At 32.3% G+C, this 24,226-nt stretch overlaps 1 protein-coding gene across 1 annotated transcript in view; it reads right to left on the bottom strand.

Moving 5' to 3' along the window:
• The window catches only part of LOC129225774 (T-box transcription factor TBX20-like), a 148,062-nt gene extending 124,316 nt beyond the window's left edge, over window positions 1-23,746 (bottom strand). Inside the window, exon 1 of the mRNA XM_054860281.1 lies at window positions 22,239-23,746. Within this exon, the coding sequence (XP_054716256.1) occupies window positions 22,239-22,467 (229 nt within the window). The 5' untranslated portion in view covers window positions 22,468-23,746. The remainder of the gene's footprint in view (window positions 1-22,238) is intronic.
• Window positions 23,747-24,226: the final 480 nt, after the last annotated feature.

Below are 24,226 nucleotides of genomic sequence, written 5' to 3'. Positions count from 1 at the left end.
AATCTGCAGACGATAAAAATAAAAATAATTTAAAACTGCCGTGCAAAAACTGCAGACGATAAAAAATAAATAAATAATATTAATCTGTGAACAACCCTAGCTAGTCAGTCACCAGTCAACGATGCTGCTTGTTGGCGACTTTTTCTGCTGCTGAAGGAGTTTTTATTTTTCAATCGTGATCTACTGATTCAATTTTCTAGGAGAGGAACAATATCCGCTTAGTTCTTTGCCCTGTTATTGTTTCCAGTGAAAGAGTTTTCGACATCATGGATAACAAATGCGGATACAATTGAACTTCTCACTATTCCACTGTCGTGACAAGCTTTTCGTCGTCGAGTTTTTATACCTTATCGTTATCGTTTTTGCTTTAAACTTTTTTTTAGTAATAGATGTTTGGTATATATCTGTATCGCTACTACTTCCGATCCGTGTTTATGTCTTGGAAAATTGCTGCATTTTTTTTATGCTTTTAACTTAGTTGAGATTTTTTTTTCGATTCTAAATTCTTTGTATGTCCTATTCTCACGATTTATATAACGATTCGAAAAAAAGTGTGTTTTCAGCAGCCTTCAAATCTTTTTCTAAAAAATGGAGTAAAATATTTATTCTTTTTATGCTTTGTGATGACGTGAATGTTTTGTAAATTTTACCCTTTAGTGACAAAAAGAGGTTTTACACACGCACGTATGTAACTGAATAAAGACATTAAAATAATAATAATAAAATAATAAATATTGCTTTTCATTAACGTTTTTTTATATTTATTTTTTGAAATCTTTTTTAAAGGCACTGTCATCCTCTGTTATGTATGTGGTCAACAATAATTTATTGACGGATGAAAATTTCTTTTGCAGTCTTTATAATTAATTACAACTAGAAAGGGGTTGTTTCCTTCAGTCAAAAGTACTTCATTTAGTAGCTGAAATTGATAGAGTAATCAAAAAAAAAAAAACTTTTATTTTCCCAACAGTTATTTTTTATTTATCTTGGAAACATTTTTATGACTTCAAAAATGATGTACTTTGGTGCGCTACTCAATTGGCGCGTTAAGTGCTCACGCTTTCTGTCAACCGCGTTGCCATATCATGATATTTTGCGCTGCGCGCTAATGGCATCAGTGAATAGCATTTCATCACTTATGATGTCATGTGCAGAAGCATAAAAAATGAATTTCAATATGAGCACCTAATAAAATAATTGCTAAAAAATATTAAACTTTGCCAAATTATTTAAAAAATGTTTAAATCCTACGTTTTTAGCATGCTCTTTCAGAAAAAGACACTTTTAAAATTTCGGAAGCCTTTTATTATCCTCCGCTAAAATTCCTTAACTATAATTACCTACTTATATGAACAAGTTCTTCACAATACTATTTTTTTTTCACTATTTCTACAAACTGAAAGTAAATTGATCATGTAAATTTATTTAATAGCATTCATATTCACCATCAATTAGTTTTATGTTCAACCATGTGGTACCCGCACGGCTTTGGCCGTAGTAGAAAATTAGAAAGTCATTTGGTTCGTCTCTATATTTACAAATATTGGATGGCGATTTTCTCGCCAATTTGCTATATTCATTTGCTTGCCCATGTTACGGTTCCACGTTATGATAATTTCGTAATTTAGCCGTCCACGTTGTGATAATTTGCTCGGTAAAATTTTCTTAAAATTGGAATAGAAAAAGAACCACATCGAATTTTTGAAAAATCGCTTCGAGGTGCACACCCACATGCTACAAACTAACTTTGTGCCAAATTTCTTGAACATCGGTCGAACGGTCTAGGCGCTATGCGCGTCACAGAGAACCAGACATCCAGACAGAGATTTAGATATGCAGACAGACTTTCAGTTTTATTATTAGTAAAGATTCTAAAAAAGAGATTACAAATGCAGTAACTAGTCACTGCAATCGTTATGATCAAGATTTCTAATTTCTAATACCATTCAAGATAACAATTAATCCCAATGACACAAAGAGCTTATTGTGTTACGTTTATGGTTGCACATAATCAAATTCTTTGAAATTATGACCCTGTGCAAGGTACATGAACAAATTAATTAGAGTAGTAATCTGCCGTGGGAAGGTAAAGCGCTTTTTGCTGCGAAAATATATATTCCTGACTGTTAATTGTCTCGCGGATAATCGAGAGTTTACTGTGGATGTTTTTTTCGAGCTCCATTTTCAGCGGAAATCAAATAAGCAAGCTTGTACAACAAAGCTTAAGTACAATAACTGACAGCAATGCAAAAAAATAAAATGAAATGAAATAAAATAAATAAATAAATAAAGTAAAATGAAATAAAATAAAATAAGATAAAATAATAAATAAATAAATAAATAAATAAATAAATAAATAAAAAATGAAAAAAAAAAAAAAAAAAAAACAGCTACTGCGCCTTTCCTTTCCATTTCAGTAATATTTTCAACGTCTGGAAACGCTACTTATTAAGATGCCATTCTGTTAAACATACGTGTAAATTTACTTGCTAGGGCTCTTGTCTATACTCAGTTTTAAATTTAAAGATATACTACTTTAACGATAATAATAATAATAATTATTATAAAGCTGTCGATACGCTCATGATTTATAAAGCCATTCAGAGCAGTAGTTATTATCACATAAAGACTACAATTACATTTAGTTTACGATTACACCAAAACCAAATTCCTTGCAATTGTGGTTTTCGCCCATGATCACTTGATTTTAGCAGTAATATATTTAAAACGTGATTCAAGATGTTATTCAATTTAGCAAATAAATTATTTTACTATAGAGTTCACTCTTCATAAATTAGCCCTATGCTTAATTCAAAGTTTAATAATCTCTGCAACTACAACGGTCTCTTTAGTAATCGTAAACGATCATGATATCTACTACAACTCAGAATAATAATTATCATAACACAAATTCAAAGTTTAATAATCCCCGCAACTACAAAGGTATTTTTAGCAATCGTACCATTCAGAATAATAATTATCATCACTCAAATTCAATGTTCAATAATATCCACAACTACAATGGTCTTTTTAGTAATCGTAAATATCATGATTTCTAATACCACTCAGAATAAAAATTATCATCACACAAATTCAAAGTTTAGCAATCTCTACAACTACAATGGTCTTTTTAGCAATCGTAAACGATCATGATTTCTAATACCACTCAGAATAATAATTATCATTACGCAAATTCAAAGTTTAATAATCTCCGCAACTACAAAGGTATTTTTAGCAATCGTAAACGATAATTTTTTCTAATACCATTCAGAATAATAATTATCATCACTCAAATTCAATGTTCAACAATATCCACAACTACAACGGTCTTTTTAGTAATTGTAACTATCATGATTTCTAATATCACGCAGAATGAAAATTATCATCACACAAATTCAAAGTTCAGCAATCTCTACAACTACAATGGTCTTTTTAGCAATCGCAAACGATCATGATTTCTAATACCACTCAAAATTAAAATTATCATCACACAAAGAGCAAACATTACTTTACGTTTACCATAACAAGGAAACCAAGTTCCTTGCAATTGGGTTTAAATACACGAAGAAATTGAATCCAGCAGTAATATTTTGGAAACATTATTTAAGATGCTTTTCAGCTGAGCATACAAGTTTTTTTAGTAGCACTTATATTCACCACCAATTAGCTATATACTAAAAAAAAAAAAAAAAAAAGCTATATCTAAGGCTACGAAAGGATTTTTTCATTTATCGTAATAAGCCTCATCTCTAAAGCAACTGAAAGTAATAATTAGTATCCAACCAAGAACTAACATTGCATTTCGTTTACTACTATATTGCAGTTGAGATTAGTAGTAGTATTTTAAAATGTAATTAAAGATATTATTCAACTGAGCATCTATGTTTATAGGACTCATACTCATCAACAACAGTTTTTACCCTCTATTCTGAAATCAAAGATTTTCAAAATCGCCATGGTTTTCTCAATAATGCTTTCTAAAACTATTCTAAGAAATAGTAAGTACCACAAAAAAGAATTCATAATACATTAACGATTAAGATAGCAATTAAACTGAAAAAGTGCTTATTACAATTACTAATTATTTATAACCGTAATTGATTTCAACTGTTCAGCATTGCTGTGAATGGGGTTGTTTCCTTCAGTCAAAAGTACTACTTTTAGTCACTGAAATTGATGAAATAAGCAAAAAAATAAAAATAAAAATAAAATAAATAAATAAATAAAATAAAATAGACCCAAAAAATATTTTTATTTTCCCAACAGTTGTTTTTTAATTAATTTTTTTAAATGTCCAATTTTTCAAACAAGGCGTGGTCTTGATGACGTCACAAATGATGCATTTTGGCGCATCTTTCTACCACGGTTCCTAATTATGATAATCAACAAGCGAATTAAAATTACGCTCTACACTTGCTATCAACCGTACCGTATCGTTGCCAATACACGTGAATAAGGATGCGAATTAAATATTTTGGACCGTGAATGGCAACACTGAATGACATTTCATCATTTGTGATGTCATCGGGCGGAAACAAAAACAATGAAAGCGCACCGATTTAAGTAATTTTTTAAAAATATATTAAACTTAAACAAATTATTTAAAAAATGGTCATATCACATGTTAAGCATGCTCTTTCAGAAAAAAATACTTTTAAAATTTCGGAAACGACCCCATTCTGTGTTATTCTCAGCAAGTTAAAAATATTTAGGATGTATTGTTAATTCAATTGTTTTGAAAATTATTATGCTGCATATATTTCAAACCTATTTTAACAAAAATAACTGTCATGTGAATTAGAGCCTAAAAACTATTAACATGAATTTTTATGAAACTGTAATGATTTTCAGGTTTTATTTCCAAAGTAATATATCTTAATATCCGAATATTTAAGTATGTATAACTTGTCTATCATTCGTAAGGTTTTTGAGCAAAATTTCTTCGTAAAGACTGCATTTCCTGTGTACTTTTAAAGACTTTTCCTACACCAAATGGCAATGAAAAAACATGAACTAATCAAAATAAAATAAAGAATACATTTTGCACCGGCGATAGACTGAGCAATATTTATCAAAACGTATGATGACAATAGGAGAAAAGATTTTTTTTCCACTTCGAAAACTTGCAAGCGTCCAACTGGTTACATGATTTCATGGTTTGTTAGGGAGCGTGACTGTTTTTCAGGTCTGACATTTGTCAAGCAGAGAGAAAGAGAGAAGAGAGCATTGTGCAGTGCAATGCTGAGTGAGAGTTCACTTCCATCGGTGAAGCACACGCCGAAAAGTTATTTCTTTTTCAGGAAATTGGTGTAGAGAAATGCACCTGCTTTACTTTTCTTGCATTAGTATTTTTCCTTCATTTTCACTAAACCAATGATACCGTAAAATGACACAAATGCGGTTGAAACAATAATACATCGACTAAATATATTATCAAACTAAAATTAATAAACCCTTTAGTGCCTGATTTTTCAAAAAAACTATGTAACCATGTTCTTTGGCTTATATTTCCTCTTTAAATCATGAAAAAAAAGTCTTAAAATCATATTTTAAATTAGTACATTTTATGTGGGGAAGGGGAGGGGGGCATTGAACTATATATATAACTGGAGAAAGTTAAAAACAATTCTTTATTAACAAACATCTTAAGGAGAGTCAGTACCCCCCTACACCGTCAATGCTGATTTGCACAGGTTCATGTACCTTTTTCTGAAAATCTATTAAACATACAATTATGAAATACATAATTACATACATAGGTACATACGCTAAGTTTCTAATTATATAAGATACTAGCAAAAATACCTGGCGTTGTCTGGGTCAGTAATAATTGTGAGAAACAATAGCTACTTTCTTTAGATTTCTGTTTTAACTGAAAGAACTCAAAACACACCGCTTTGACGTGATTAAAAATCTAGCTTCTTCCTTACTCACAAAAGTAAAATAGCAATAAGTATAAAGAACGAACGAGAATTCATTTAGAAACGAATGCACGAATTGAAGCATATAAAAATTTCCAAAATATGAACTAACAAAAACAAAGATCACGAAAAAAAAAACCCCCGTGCGCTTTATTTAACTAAATAGTACACGCACGCACACACACACACACACACACACACACACACACACACACACACACACACACACACACACACACACACAAAAAAAAAAAAAAAAAAAGCTCTCTACTATGTTTTCCTAAGTGTGCAAAAAGTAGAGTTTCCAAATGTGTAAATGTCTTTAAACTCATGTTTGCTCCGGAGAAGCTTTGATTCAAAATTTTCATTATGATTACTTTTAATATTGTTGTTGTTAGGCAACGAATTTTCGTAACAATGGGTTTTATATTTAATCATTTAATGGGGTAATTACACGAAATTTACTGTTTTCCATCATAACTTTTTTAAATTAAGTTTTTAGTAATAAATTATAGCCTAAGTTGCTCCCAGGTAATGTAGCTATCTATGGTGAAAAATGGTTAAAATCGGTCCAGTAGTTTTGAAGATTACCCCGGACATACATACATACAGAATTAGCCATTTATGTATAAAGATGAAGATACAACTCCTAAGAAAGAAAGAAATGTCATGCTTGCTCCAGAGAAGCCTTGATTCAAAATTTTCATTATAATTTCTTTTAATATTGCTGTTGTATTGCAACGAATTTTCGTAACAATGGGTTTCATATTTAATCATTTAATGGGGAAATTACATGACATTTATTTTTTATCATAATGTTTTAAAACTAAGTTTTTGGGGAATAAACTATAGCCTAAGTTGCTCCCTGATAATGTAGCTATCTATGGTGAAAAAATGGTTAAAATTGGTCCAGTAGTTTTGAAGATTACCCCGAACATACATACACACACACACACACACACACACACACACACACACACACACATATATATATATATATATATATATATATATATATATATATATATATATATATATATATATATATATATATATATATATATATATATATATATATATATATATATATATATATATATATATATATATATATATATATATATATATATATATATATATATAGAAGTAGCCATTTATGTATAAAGATGAGGCGTCACGTATGGGACAAAATAACTGTTTTCCGTTGAATGGCACCCATAAAATTGCAATGCTATTATGAGTATAACAAAAAATTTTTGGCAACTAGATATCGATAAATAAAAGAAGAGAAAATGAGGGGCTTTGTAAAATAAAATTCTTTACATACAAAATCAAATTTTAAAATTTTCTATTAAATTATTTTTTGTTTTGCATGTGAAAACAAAAGTATATGTTATCATTAGTATGATGTTTGATAATAACCCTGAATTATATAAATTCTTAAAGTACAGTAAATCCCCGATTATCGGCGGTCGGTTTACCCGTGGATCTTTTCACTATTTTTTTTATTTTTAACAGTCATTAAATGTTTTTTAAACCTTTAACTGTGCTGTTGTTTGTTTTTAGCTTTTACATATGTATATACATATGTATATTTTTTACATTACATGTTAGCAGATGGAATGCAGCTATGTTTCTATCTGCAATTTAAATGTATGTCTGATTGTTATTCATATTTTTTAGCTATTGTATACAGTAGTAACGTTTTTTATCTATTATTCGAATAATCCGCGGTTTTCTCTTATCCGCAGTTACCGTGCCACCCTGTTCCGCGGATAGTCGGGAGTTTGCTGCATAAAAAAATAGTCTTAAGTTACTTAGTTCACTTAAAGCGTAAAACTCGAAAACATTAATTTCCTAAATGATTAGGAGTTTCATAAAGTGCCGAAATAGTTATTTTCTTATTGATACCCTATTGTTTTTGCTTTTGAAAGAGATTTCTCTGCATCCATAAATTTCCCTTTCCTTTTAAAACGCGCAATAAAAGTTTCCTTTGTCGCCCCCATCACTTTAGTGCGTCATGCGTCATAAAAAAAGGTGGGCAGCAAATTTTAGAGCCTCTAAAAATTGGTCTGGAAGAAAATGAGAGAGAACCCAGGGAGAGACAAAATAAAATAAGAAAGGCTCACAGTGGGAACATAGATGTCTGAAGCTACTTTACGGTGATTTGGGAAATTTCTGTGTCTTTATTTAGTTCGTTTGCATAAATCTTGATGAATGTGGTGATGATGTGTTGAGAAGGATATAGGATTTTTCATTATATTATCGAAGAAGAAGAAAAAAAAACTATTCTGCACGACGTTTCCTCTCTTTTCTGTTAGTCTCTTTTTGTTCAACATAAATGAAAATTAAATATAAAAGATGTCGATATTATATTTTCTTATTGAATGGCGTACACAATTGGATTAAAATTCAACGTTACTTGGATAAATCTTCAAAATGTCACGTAATTACAGACATTTAACTATGATGTATAGCTTTCAGGACTTTCCGACAGATTTAAAAGTTTCAAAGTAAGTTGACTTGCGTATTGCTCAGTACCGTTACAAACAGTATAGTGTTTTGCTGTTTCTGTCATGCATAAATGTTACTAAAAACATTTATCAGTGTTTTCTGGAATACTAGGTATTTAAGAAAAATTTATTAATCAAAATGTTTAAATTAGCAGACATTTGAAAAATTAATTCAACTAGCATTTCGGACTTTTTTGAAAATAGTGTTTTTTTAAACTTCAAACTCAATTTTTTCAAAATATTTTCATGCTACAAACGTTTCACCCCTCTGAAAGTGCCAATTGCAACCCGTAGTTTTAAGAGTGTACATATCTTTCCTTTCCTTACCATTTTCCCATTTCATTCTTAGAAAATGTTTTATTTAATTGGTCACTATTATGATCTTTACCGTTTTCGCATGCTTCCCCGAGAGCACAAGTAATGTTTAAACGTTTCCAAATCGTTTTAAAAGGGTTCTACAACGTTAACACCCATTTTAAAAAGCTTATAGCATAAAGTGTGCTCTGGCTTCACTCCTCCAAAATGAATTTCCCTTCTCTAAAACGTGTCAAATATTATTTTCACAACTTGAAAAAAAAAAAAAAAAAAAAAAAAACTCCTTTACATTTCATTCTTAGAAATTTCTTTTTATTTATTTGATTACTATTATGATCTTTACCGTTTTCGCATTCTTCCCAGAGAGCACAAGTAATGTTCAAACGTTTCCTAACCGTTTGACAACGTTAATAACCATCTAAAAACGCTTTTGCACAAAGTGTGCTCTGACTTCACTCCTCCGGAATGAATTTTCCTCCTCTAAAACGTGTCGAGTATTATTTTTACGGCTTGAAAAAACTCCTTTATATTTCATTGTTATTTTTTTTTTTTTTTTGGAATTGATCACTATTATGGTCTTTACCATTTTCGTATCTTTCCCACGAGTTGCACGAGTAACGTTTAGACGTTTTCGAAACGTTTTAAAATGGTTGCGACAATGTTATCAACCATTTCATAATGTTCATATTACGAAGTGGGCTCTGGGATCACTCCTCCGAAATGAACCCCATTCCCTTCTCCAAAACGTGTCAAAGCTTTGAAAAATCTCCAGTAATATCTCACACCACCACGAAGGATTTAAATAGACTTTGAAAGGCATGGTTGCGACAACGTTACCAACCATTTCATAATGCTCATATTACGAAGTGGGCTCTGGGATCACTCCTCCGAAATGAACCCCATTCCCTTCTCCAAAACGTGTCAAAGCTTTGAAAAATCTCCAGCAATATCTCACACCACCACAAAGGATTTAAATAGACTTTGAAAGGCATGGTTGCGACAACGTTACCAACCATTTCATAATGCTCATATTACGAAGTGGGCTCTGGGATCACTCCTCCGAAATGAACTTCCCTTCTCCAAAACGTGTCAAAGCTTTGAAAAATCTCCAGCAATATCTCACACCACCACAAAGGATTTAAATAGACTTTGAAAGGCATGGTTGCGACAACGTTACCAACCATTTCATAATGCTCATATTACGAAGTGGGCTCTGGGATCACTCCTCCAAAATGAACTTTCCTTCTCCAAAACGTGTCAAAGCCTTAAAAAAACTCCAGCAATATCTCACACCACCACAAAGGATTTAAATAGACTTTGAAATGCGTCTAAATTACGAAATTGACACTCTTCCGAATTCACAAAAAAAAAAAAAAAAAAAAAAAAAACTGGAAAAATTTTCATAATTAAAGCGAATTTTTCATTGTCTCTTCCGTTCATCAATATTTCTTCCAAAACAGAACTATCCTCTCACGTAAATGGAATCGAGAGATAATTAATTCCACCCAAAGCTCATTATCCTTTGTCAGAAAGGAACGCTAAAAATGTTATCAGGGCTGCCATTTATCTTTACTTTGATATCCCATTTTCTTGCCAAACAATCTTCACGCTCGACATAGCCTGACGTTTAATACACGTCTCGTGTTTGAGTTGTCGTTCATCATAGGGCTTTCGTTACAAATGGACGTTGTATGTACATAAATAATGCATGTTGAGGGCGAAGGAAGATTCTCGGGTTATCAAAAGCAACAATGTCGGCATGTGGAGCTAAAAGGTTGATGGCTCACCAAAACTTTTTTACTTTTACTCTTATGACCAGGGGCGGATCCAGAAAATTTTGTAAGGGGGATCAAGTTTCAATGTCCAACATTGCCCCTCTTACGTAAAAAAGTATCAATTAAGCAGGGATGCCGCCAAAGGGATGGCGCGCACCCTCATACGCTACGGAGCCCCCCCCCCAATGCGATCAAAATCGTTTCAAATTATCCCTTCTCCGTTAAACTTTTCAATTTCCCAACATGCGCCAGGATCTAATTTTCATCAAAATTCATATTTCTGCTGGCAAACATGCTGGTCATGATACCGTAAGTTTTAAATGTATGACATCTCTACTAGTACTAGTATGTTGTGGCCATTACGAAACTTTCTTCTATATTTTTCTTTTTTTTTTTCTGATCCCTCCCCATGCTTGACGAGGAAGCAATATTCCCAACAAAAACAAAATTACACATGCAAAAACTTGACTACCATCCCAATGTCTGAATTATTGCAAAGGCAAAGCAAAGAGCGAAAATTGAAAGTTATTTTTAAAGCCTTGCTTGAATTAATTACAAATATTTTATTTGTTAACAAACATAAGATGGCAACAGTTAAAAATTTTAAATCATTGAGATAATATTTCCGATCAGTTCCATTCAATTAAAATCACGAGAAATACGCAGACGACAATCTATTACGATTTATCTTTCTTATTGTTGCATTAATAAAGCTATTTTTATTCAAAAAAAAAAAAATAAAATCAACACCTCTTGGAGCGATTGGCGTCAAAATTGAACCAAAGCCTGTTTACATATGGATTCACATATATTCCAAATTTCAACCAGAACGTAGCATTACTTCTTGAGATAGGGCACTCACAATGGAATAAAAGAAAGGGCGATTGCGCTACCCCCTTTTTAGCTGTTGACACCAAAATAAAATCAGCTCTTATACCCACTAAGGGCTACTTGTCAAAAAATATTTTGTTTGATTCCGTTTGTTATTTCTTGAGATACAGCAGTCACAATTGACGACAAAAAACGTTCTATAGCTCAACCCCCCGTTTGTGTTATTGACACCAAAATTGAATCAGCACCTGTTCCTGTTAATGGCAACATATGGACCAAATTTTGTTTGATTCCGCCACTTACTTCCTGAGGAATACGCGTAACTCAAAAAACGTCCCATTGCTCCACCCCCCCTTGGAGGAATTCGCGCCAAAAACCAATGGGCACAAGTTCACATAGGGGCACATATGTGTACCAAATTTCGTTCGATTTCATGCGGTAGTTTTTGCTGTAGAGTGGCCACAAAAAACTGGTCACACACAGACGTGACACACACACACATACACACACACATACATACACACACACAGACAGACAGACATTTTCCAAAAATAGTCGAAATGGACTCAACACACCTCAAAACGTTCGAATCCGTCAAAATTCGAAATTCGAAAATTTGCACGAATCCAATACTTTCTTCTATGTATTAGATATAGAAGAAAGTAATAAAATGAAGTGTCCAAAAAGTGTCTGTTTGTTTGAACTCGCAAAACTCGAGAACTACCCGGCCGATTTCGCTGAAATTTTCACAATTTGTTCCTTTAAGTCCTGAGAAGGTTTGCAGACCAGTTCGAAAAATATTCGATGAATAGTTTTTTTTTTAATTCCAATTTAGGCCCAATTTTCACATAAATTCCCAAATATGGGGGTAAAAAATTACTCGTAATTAGTAATATTACATATCGTTGGAAAGGGTAGAATTTTCCGCGTTCTACGCAATTTGTTCCAACGCTCTAACTTAATTGCGGCGGGAGTTATTTGCGTTTTTAGCTCGAATTTATTTAGGTTTAGCTGAAATTTATGCAATACTTTCTTCATTAAATCCATCAATAAAAAGTGAAGGAATTGTCCTACAGTTTTTGTTTTGACACCATTGAAAAGAGCTACCTTTTTTGCTTCAGATCTAACTCGACCTATGGTCGGAAGTTTAATTCTCTATCTTCATTAGAAAAAAAGTTACAAGCGAATTAAATGAAGTTCAAAAATCTGTTCTCTATTCAAGTTCTTAACCATTTAATTTTGCGTTTCCACGGTAACGCTTTTTGAATCCATTGTTTCTATCTTTCTTATTTTCAACTCTAAAACTTATTTTATTTTGTGTTTCCATAGTTACGCTTTTTAAATCCATCTTTCTCATTTTATTTTAATTTCTTAAAAGTAATTTAATATCAGTCGTCATTGTTTGGAGTTGAATTTTTGCATGATGATTTTTTTTTTCTTTTATTTATGTCTGATTGTTGAATATAAGTCACTTGACACAATTTTTGTTTTCAAAATAGACCGGGCAAAGCCGGGCAACGCAGCTAGTTACAGCTATAAAATGGTTGGAAAAAGCACACACAACACGACATTTGGTTCGGTGGTCAATCCCTTGAATTATGACGCGCTGAGAAGAAATACCTTACAGAACCAAACAAAGCAAGGTTAACATTGATTCTATGTGCATTTACTATTTTTAGTTACAAAATAATCATAATGAAATTCTTGTCACAGGGGTGTCAGCTGACCCTTTGACCCTCCTCTGAATCCGCCCTTGCTTGTGACTAGAAAATCGCCCGTCAAGGTATGACGGGTGAAAATTGCTTCTACATTTGAACGAAGCAATTGCCTGTTTGGTTATATTTTGATCGTTGAAATTTTAACCCTAACTCCAGTGGATTAACCCTTAACTCCAGTAGGTGGCGTTCATTGTTGACCACTTTTTCGTTTCTTCATTCCCCGGAAATTGCAGTCTTACCAGTAAAAGAGTTAAGATACCGTTTCCAGTTCACCTCTTCAAAATAAAGCATTTCCCTGCATGTCAAACATTGCTAAAAAGTATTACCATACTATGGCGCGAGTTTCATTGTTGGTGACGTCAGGAGCGTTGCACGATCAGGGAATTGGCTATGATATATACATATGAGGATAAACTGTAAGAAAATTCCTAAACGTCACAGATTATATCCAGGAAACGTTCATGGACTTTCACCAGTTTCCTGTGAAAAACAACTACAGTCGGACCTCCATATATCGAAGTAGCAAATTGCCGAGAAAAAAATCGATATATAGAAATTTCGATATATGGAAACGATCTTATTTTATCATAAAAGTGTCTGTATTAAAATAAAAGCTAATTTTCGTAAATGAAACCCAATTTATAATTTATACGAATATCGGATTAAATAAAAGTTAATGATTAAAAAATTAACAGAAATTACATTTTTACGCCAATCATACATCTTTATATTCTTCGGCAATTCAACTTGATCGCAACATTAGGGGATTTTCGTTTTAACAATGTGATCGGGAGAAAAGTAAAAAATCAATCTGCTTAACTTGAATGATTTTTACTGAAGCTAAGAAGACTAGAAATGGTAATCAACAAACAAAAGGGATAATTTGAAACTGACTTTACAGGTTTAATGGTTACAGCTAAGATTTGAAATAAACTTGAAGGAATTTAAGAACTTCGGAACGGAACAACGACTTAACAACACATCCTTCAACCCCAGATTTCTTATGAGTTCCGTAGCAACCTTTAGTGAGCGTAATTTTCTCCTCTAACCTTTATTTTTCATGAGACAAACAGTCTAAAGTGGAAAAAAAAATCTACGAATGTCTCGAAAAAAATTTCGATGTATAGAGATTTCTTCGATATATAGAAAGAATTTTTCTATATAATGAACACAGAAATTTGCTGGGATTTCGATGCATAGAAAATTTCGATATGTGGAAGTTCGATCTATGGAGGTTCGACTGTACATTTGAGGAAATGTTTCCTGGATTGCTACAAGTTCCATGAATACAGGTCTATGACTGTTGTGAAGAATATTTTTAGCAACCAGTATGAAAATATTCTTTTCTCCTTTTTATTATTTCTAATGGGGTTGCTTAGGAGGAACAATCTTTTGTAGACAAAGTGCGATCCCCCATTAGAACATCCATTCTTTCAAGTGACACCACTATCGGCGGACGCTTTTACCCCGAGATTATTGAAGCCCGGGTTTCCCAATCGATGGATGCAAATGGGATAACTGGTTTTTCACATTCGTATCCATCGAGGTATTCCCATGATCCATGATTTCATCCATGAGAAATTTCTCTTTGATGCAAAACTGCACTAGGAATTTTATTTTGCCAAGAGCACTTCAAGAGTGAGAAAATATATTATTCTTCTGTATAAGGTGTTTGCTTTCAGCTCGGTTACGGCCCTTCCGATTTACTGATCCCCAGACAAGAGCGAAGTGTAGTCTCTGGACGTTATAGCTTTGCAAGAATTGCAGGATAAGCTGTTCGGTATTTGCTTGCAATTCTGCCTTAAATTCGGCCATATTTGTCTTAAGGGCTTTCCTGATGGCAAATCAGAAATGAGACAACTTTTACTACATTTATATCTAAGTTTTGTCGGAGTATTAATGATATATTCCGGAAACATGACTGGTTTTTCTTGGGAAGGCTTCAGAAAGGCTGCAGGTCAGGAAGATTACCAATTGTTAGCGGGAAGCATTCCTGTTTTTTGCCGGATATATAGCTAGCAGAAATTAGGCACACTAGCTTCGTAGCTGTCAACTACTTAATGAAGGAAAATCCCCATGATCATTTTCAGATGCATGATATTTTTCAATGCCCAGTTTTAACAACTTACAAAGTTAAAGCAACGAAGTAAACCAACCGCAAAAAACTTAGTGATACATTTTTTGAACTGTTCAGACAGCCCTTAAAGACAGAGCCTTAACGTCTCCATTACCCCTAAATAAAGTAAAACAATTTTTTTCAATACCCATTTTTGTTATGATAAATATATTCCCGAATTACTTTTAGTTTCCAATATATATATAATGCTGATCTGTTCACACTCAACATCAAACATATTTAGTGTTTATCAAGTTTCTGTAAAGCTTCTTGACGCTGGTTAAATGCTTTTAAAGTAAATTAACCGAGACTGAATATTTATAGTTAATGCAAAAAATTATTAATGAAATAATCCTGTTTAATAACAAAAGTAGAAGATTCTGAATTTAGCTTTCTTGGAAATTGATACAGTAGAGTAAATAAAAAATTTTTGAAAAAAAAAAAAAAAAAAAATAGAACCGACTTCAAAATTGCTCTAAAAAGTGAAAAATAATTTTATTCTTTAAACACCATCGATAATACTTTTAAACATAATTTTTGAAGTTGGCGCAAAAACGATCGATAAAATCATTCACAGCCATAACTCAACTACAAGTATAAATTTTACCAGGTCCAGTTTCTTCACTACCACATGCATTACGCATTGATGACAGCATATTTGAGTAACGATATAACTGTTTCGTTCCTAACTTTGGATGATTTTTTGATAAAAATATGAACAAAGCATGGTTACAATGGATTTTACTTTTTGTTTTTGCGCCAACTTCAAAAATTATGTTTAAAAGTATTATCGATGGTGTTTAAAGAATAAAATTATTTTTCACTTTTTAGAGCAATTTTAAAGTCGGTTCTATTTTTTTTTTCAAAAATTTTTTATTTCATTCTTTTTAGTGTAAATGTAGATATTTCAGTAAAAGTAAGAAGTTACCTAGTAAGAAGTTCGGCTCTATATCACTGTATTGCTTTAGAAAAGCCTTTATTCAAAATTATCATTACAATTACTATTAATGTTACTGTTATATGGCACCAAACTTTTATAACAATGAGTTTCATATTGTCGCGTAGATGAAGATAGCGAAGACAATGTGAAAGCCAAATGAAGCGAATACTCGTTATTCTCAACTCGAGATCTTTATTCAGAACCACGAATGAACGTTACATCTTCTTATATACAACTTGAGAAAGTGCTGGAACTTTCCAGACTTGGAAAGATACAGAAATTAATAGAACATTCAAGAAAATACGGGAAACAGTAGAAACAAAATTTTAGTAAAATTCATTTTATCCTAGTCGGGATTTCAACCCGGGTCGCTCGTGTGGGAGGCGAGAATTCTACCACTGAGCCACCGTTATCCACGAATGAAAAGTGCGAACTTCGCTACAATATCATTTTAATTGCATAAAATTTACTGTTTTTTGCCCATAACTTTTTTTCTAAAAAACAAATATGGTCAAACAAAGTAATGGGACCTAAGTTGAGCCATCCCCTATCCATTAAAAAAAGAATCATCAAAATCGGTTCACTAGGTGAGACGCTATGAGTGGACAAACAAAAAAAAAAAAAAAAAAAAAACCATACATACGGTATGAACTGATAACCGCCTCCTTTTTGAAGTCGGTTAAAAAAAAAACCCTTTCCCCGTTTATTTCCCGCAAAACCTCTTGTTTCACAGATGTAACTCTAACACTTCTAAAATTTGACGCAAGAATTTTCCTAATTTTTTTTTTTCAACAATACGCAAAGAATTATACCTAACTCGAACTTAAGATTTTGTACAGTTACAAAATTATGTGTGCTGTCTTTATAATTCAGTAACTATCAGAAAACAACTGTTCATTTGAGATATTTTATAGAGTATTCCAGAGTATATTCTTATTTAAAAAAGAGAAATTTACCTATTTTTAGTAAAATCTTTAATCGTTTACAGACGGACGAATTTGTAGCTAGATAACATTTCGATATTTTGCAGTATGAACTTATAGAACTAAATGTCTTAATTTTCTCGAAATCTGATATTCTCAAGTGCGATAATTCTCAAAAGAGACAAAGAGACAACTAAAAAAAAAAAAAGAAGAAGAGAGAAAACTAAGGCAAGTGCGCCAAACAAGGCCATGTAGACCAATGAAGCCAAACCTTCATTTTCTAAGTATAATTACAAATATTCGCTAGATCGTGTGGTTATGGTCGTCAGAAAGCCTATGATATCGCTACTATGGCATCAGCTTTATGTTAAACTAATAGAATTATTGAAAATATAATGACTTCGAAAAGGAAAAACGCAGGTTCATATTAGTAACGGATGGTTAAACCTTTCTGCTGATAAAATCAATATACGTAGTCAAAGAATTAATCATTGAAACAAATTTCAATTTATTTATTGTTTTGCAAATACTATTTCTTATCTGTGTCTTGTAAAACATCGAAAGGAAAACATATAATTGCTATTCCTAACTTTTTCAAAATGTATTTTTCAGCAAACGGTTTTTAAGTAAAAAACTTTTTAAATTTTCAGTCAAAGCTGAACTCAAGTTTTTAACATCTTTTCAAAAATTATTTCTGAGATCATTTGACTAATGTATTTTAGTTTGAACAGAATGTTTATCTTTACTGATAATAAAGCTGGATGTCTGGATATGTGTGATGCGCATAGCTCCTAAACCGTTCAGCCGATTTTCATGAAATTTGGTACAAAATTAGTTTATAGCATAAAGGTGTGCACCTCGAAGCGATTTTTCAAAAATTCGATTTTGTTCTTCTTCTGTTTAAATTTTAAGTCACCATTAGTGGATTTAATTCCTCGGCAGCATTACCGAGTGAATTACTATAACATGGACGAGTAAATGAACATAACACGGACGAGTAAATTATCATAATATTTACGAGCAAATTACCATAACATAAACGAGCAAATTAACCTAGCATATTGGCGAGAAATTCATCATCCATTATTCGTTAAATATACAGGCGAACCAAATGACCTTTTAATTCTGTACTAGAGCAAAGCCGTGCGAGTACCGCTAGTGCAGGAATAGAACTGCTGAAGCAACTGTTTAGGGAAAATTAGAGAGAGAACTACTATTACATATTTAAAACTTACAGGAAACTCTTACTAGGACCCATTCTTTACTGAGCTCCCACCGTACATCGTACAATAACGTAAGCGATTATTCTAACTCGTAATATTTATTAAGCTATTGCCAATCACAGAAACACATTTAGTTATTCTCACGTTTATCTGTCTTAGAGTATATTTTAAGTGGAGTGAGCGAAGCCCGGTGGTAAAAATGAATTTGAACGCTATTCCTTCTTTTTAAATCCCATCCTTAACTCATCCAATGCTCTCACTTATTCCATACCTTTAACTGATTTAGTGGAGTCATGACCTTGAAATAATATCTATTTCCCTATAAAAGATTGTAAATCTACCATATGGAGGAAATAGAATTATTGATGAAAGCATTTATTCCATACTTATTTTTTTTTCCTTGCCAAAATATATTTTGGTAGAAGCAACATTAACATTAAATAAGACTATTATTCACAAACGTAGTCTATAACAGTATCTTGTCTCTGATTTAGAGAACTAGTTTTAAATAAAATACTTGTTTTATGTGGTAAATTAAAGAAGAAAAGGATTGTTCAGCTGTCTTTTCCTCCATAAGCATTCTTTTGCATTGAAAAAGAACTCCTTGTTACCCTAAACACGTGTCTGTCATTCATATTACGCTTTTTTTGATGATTTTCAGAGATTGAAAATTCGTTGAAACCTCTTTTAAATGATTTAAAGAGGTTTATTTTCTTTTTCAAAATGATTTAAAGAGGTTAAACGAATTTGTAAATTCGTTTCTTGCAGCTTCAAGAAAGTAACTAATCTCTACCAACTTGAATCCGCACTGTAAAAACAAATCATATCAGTCTCGAAATTCATACTTCGAACGGATTATAAAGTTTCAATTCTAAAAACATTTTTTTAAATACCTGGATGAATTTCAAATAACTAGTGGACGCTATTTTTTTTTAATTCTAAAAATCTCAATAAAAGACAGTAAATAATTTAATTAATGGCATAAATCAGATTTTACGAATAAATAATTCTATAATATGCGTTTTGTAGATTCAGTTAATTTTAAATGATTAAAAAGAAATTTGCACTGTAATTCAGTAACATATCAAAATTAATAAATCAATGTATAGTAAAAGATTATTATTATTGTTACTATTATTATTATTATTATTATTATTATTATTATTATTATTATTATCATCATTATTGCTACTACTACTACTACTACTACTACTACTACTACTACTACTACTACTACTACTACTACTACTACTACTACTACTACTACTACTACTACTACTACTACTACTACTACTACTACTACTACTACTACTACTACTACTACTGTTTTTATAGTTATTATTATTACTATCGTTATTATAGTTGTTGCTATTATTATTATTATTGTTATTATTATTTTGCTTTAATATAGTACTAAACACTTCGTTTAACACTCGTTAAACGAATGAAGTAAAGTGAATCAATCATGCTGTCGTTGTTCTAGTAAAAGTCAAAGGTTCAAAAAACTCCAGTTTTGGTGCAATGTCAATTTAAACTTATGAATCGTTAAGAGAGAAACAGTAAAAACTTATTTCTACCGCACGTTTACTGATAAAAATATTAAACTGCACAGTCGATTTACTGTACGAAATGTGAAATTGTCAATTCTAATAGACTGGTTGTAATTTGTAAAATGCGCTCTGAGGACAAAAATGACTTAAGCTTTGTAGTCAACGATTTATCCATTGGACATTAGTGGTTTATCTCCAAAACGTTAAGAAACGGAACGAATTATTGACAGAAAATTTAAATTTAATGCTATTTTTTGCCATAATACTGGCACAAAGTTAATTAAGTAACTAGTGTGTGGTGGAGTAAAAATGGCATAATCAATAGTAGCACATCTTAAAAAGTTCCTACTTTAGAAGAAAAATTTCCAAATTTTAAATATTCACGATTATTTTCAACTACAAAAATCAGCTAGTACACACAGAAACTAGATTGTATCATAATGATATTTTTTTGTATATATTGTAGTGAATGATCTTTACTAATAATAAAACTGAAAGTCTCTCTGTCTGGATGTCCGGAGGATGTCTGGATGTTTGGATTTCTGTGACGCGCATAGCGCCTAGACCGTTCGGCCGATTTTCATGAAATTTGGCATAAAGTTAGTTTATAGCATGGGGGTGTGCACCTCGAAGCGATTTTTCGAAAATTCGATGTGGTTCTTTTTCTATTCCAATTTTAAGAACAAAACTATCATACGATGGACGAGTAAATTACGAAATTATCATAACGTGGAACCGTAACATGGATACAAGCCAATTGGCGAGAAAATTCACCATACATTATTTGTAAATATGCAGGCGAACCAAAAGATCTTTTAATTTTCCTAATACGGGCAAAGCCGTGCAGGTACCACTAGTTATAAATAAATTAAAACTGAAAACCTTGATTTTCTTCAATACTGTTCTTTTGAGATGTGCCACTATTGCCATCCGAGAGCGATGCATCGTGGGGTGAATACAACAACTTAGGTAACTGAAATTCGGCCGTGCCATTATTCTCGCCACAGAGCGATGTATTGTGGGGTAAACACTACAACTAGGTAACTACAATTCAGTTTTTTTTTCACACTGCTTCAAGAAAAACTCAATAAGATAATGTTTTTTCACAATTTTTCGGAAAATGTGAACACTTGATTTATATGTTATTAAAGTACCATTTCTAACTTTTATTTAATTAGAAATATCTATATCTTCTTTCGAACAAGAATTTTCAACAAAACATACATGTGATCTAAATATGATGAAAAATAATGAGATTGCATGGTTGTATGCACCAGCGCAGTATTGTTAGTATATTGCATAACACTTGCAAGTTAACCCATGGATTTTTGTCTCTATAAAGTTGACTATTTTAATTCGATGCAAGAAATTAACTGGCAGGTTTTGAATTTTGCCTGCAATGCCTCTTCTTTTTTTTCTGTTTATTGTATTTTACTCTCTCAAAAACTACTGAATTCAGTTAAAATACTGAAAAATCACATGCCTGAAAAAGGAAGCATTCTATTTTGCGAAATATGTAGATACCCTCATCTCACGATATGCGATACAATAATTTGAGTTAAGAAATATTTTGAGAGATTTAATACTGCTTATTGCTTACAGTATTTTTCTCTCTCAAAAATTACTTATTTCCGTAAAAATACTGAAAAATCACATGCCTGACAAAAATGAAGCTTTCTATTTTGCCAAATTTGTAGTTACACAGTTGTAGTTCCCTCTCATATATTTGGAGAGATTCAATACTAGTTACAGTATTTTTCTCTCTCAAAAATTACTGAATTCAGCAAAAATACTGAAAATTCACATGTCCGACGAAAATAAAGCTTTCTATTTGCCAAATTTGTAGTTTCCCAATTGTAGTTCTTTCTTATATACTTTGAGAGATTTACTACTGCTTGCAGTATTTTTCTCTCTCAAAAACTACTGAATTCAGTAAAAATACTGAAAAATCACTAGTCTGATAAAAATAAACCATTCTATTTTGCCAAATTTGTAGTTATCCAGTTGTAGGTTGTAGTTCTCAACCCACGATATTCAATACAATAATTTGAATTACAAGATATTTTGACAGATTTAATACTGCTTACAGTATTTTTCTCTCTCAAAAATTACTAACTTCAGTAAAAAATACTGAAAAGTCACATGTCTGATAAAATAAAACATTCTATTCTGCCAAATTTGTAGTTACCCAGTTGTAGTTCTCTCTCATATAGTTTGAGAGAATAATTACTGCTTGTGCTTACAGTATTTTTCTGTCTCAAAAATTACTGAATTCAGTAAAAATACTGAAAAGTCACATGTCTGAAAAATGAACCATTCTATTTTTTCAAATTTGTAGTTACCCAGTTGTAGTTCTCAACCCATAATCATCAATAATAATTTGAATTAAGAAAATGATTTTTCAATCACTTACCTAAAGGTGAAATAGACAGACTGTCCCGTCCCAAAGGCGTGTCCCGTTCGGACTCTTCAGAGCTCTCCTCTGTGACTCCAGTGGACATGAGAGAATCGATGGAGAAGTCCTTAGCCCGACTCGACATGGCCATCGGCGGGAAAGCACGGCGAGGGAGAGTCTGGAAGCCGCTGGATCTCGCCCCTGCGGCGGCATCCATGGAATGACGCACCGGCGCTGGGACGACCATAGAGCCTGCCCTATAGCAGGCAGCGAAGTTGCACTTTGCGCTAGTACCAGGTGTCTTAGCTGCCACAGTACTTCATCATTAATGAGTGGAAAATATTTTCTTGAAGATTATTTGTGCAGGCTTCAGCTACACAAGTAGTTTGATTGTCACACAAAAAAACAAAACTCATCAATGTAAAAATTATGCCAATTTTTCCTGGACGCTATGACAGTATCTGATGATGGTTCTTCAGCAGCTTCGAATATTATAGATAAATAATTTCATGAAGCAAAATTTGTAAGTTTGTCAACAATACAAGCAAAATTGAATGTAGAAAAAACTCAATATTTAATTTTCCTTTCGGATTTAATTAAAATTCTTTGGTAAATAGTCAAAACGATTATCATAAAATCTGACATGAGCACTTTTTTTCCAATATGAACCTGTCTAGTTTTGCTATTTTGTTCTTTACAAAATGTTCAAACGAATTCTCCAATAACATTTCTTGGACTTGTTGTGCTCAACTTTTATAACTCCTTCAATGGTTTAGGTACAATTGGAATAATTCACTATTTTTTCAAGCTGTATTAAATCCAGCTTTCAAAAAGTTAAACTACTTAAATTTGAAATTTTCACAATTTGTTTACCTTTGTTTTTCGATAGTTCTAAGCTTTATACTTCTCTGTTTCAAATTTATTTTCTTCGCTATAGAAGTAAAAACAACATTTCAAAACACAGACGATAATTAAAATCTGACACTTTGAGCATAAAAGTCAAACGATCAATTAATTAAAATTTGTCTTCAACTGACAACTCAACTAAACTTTTTCCCTAGAAGATATTTAAAAAAAATTATTTTGATTAACATTTCGAATTCATCGATATTAAAAGTCCAAACCGCCAATGTGCAATAAAAAAGTCGAGAACTGTCTCTCAAGAAGAAGACGGCTCTCTGCTCAACTCAACTTGTTACTCACTCACTTAGCTGGTCTGTTTTGGGGGGTCGGGCATTTAGTCGCATGCACACATAGCGCCACCTTCGCGTTAGTCACACCCAGTCAACACAAAACGTTCCAGCCTCTCTGGAATAAAAAGTAAACAAACCTTTTCCCGACGACACACCGTAGCTTTTCCCTTCCCCCTTACCTCCCTGCCACTCTTCCAATCACAGACGGCGGTGTGTGTAACGCAAAAGATAAAGAAAAGTAGAATAAAAAATAAAATGAAATAAAAAAAAAGAAAGGAAAGAAAGAGCACTGCCGTATTGCGAGTGGGGATGTGTGTGCATGTGTGTGTGTGTGTGTGTGTGTGTGTGTGTGTCGGGGAGCTGTTTGAGATGAGTGAGATTTTTACGGCGATCGGGACTTTCCAGAGTGTCGGATCGGAGGCTGCTGCTGTGTGGCGCCACCTATAATCCGTGCTCGTGAGAGAGGTTGACGAATTTTGGTTTTGATTGCGGCTCTTCTTCGAAGTTCTATCGTCTGCGATTTAGAAAATGTTAACTAGCAGTTCCATCGCCTAAGGTTTCAAAGTTGTTAAAAGAGAAAATAAGTTGTTATTTGGGTTTTTTGCAGATAATTATTAACATGTAATGCAATATTAATAATAATTTAATTTAGTTATTCAGAATAAAATGATGTCGAAATTCAAATAAATAGGTAAAAGCGCCTATCTAACATTTTACGGTGAGAATGAGTATTAGCTTATTCCTATGATATAATAGTTTAAATTCCCAAGATTTAGTGGGCAGCATAAGCAAGCTTTAATCAGTTAATATATG

This window comes from Uloborus diversus, chromosome 7 (genome assembly GCF_026930045.1).
Source record: "Uloborus diversus isolate 005 chromosome 7, Udiv.v.3.1, whole genome shotgun sequence".
NCBI lineage: Eukaryota > Metazoa > Arthropoda > Arachnida > Araneae > Uloboridae > Uloborus > Uloborus diversus.
The sequence above is the reverse complement of the archived record's forward strand: the minus strand, read 5'-3'. Positions and strand labels throughout refer to the sequence as shown.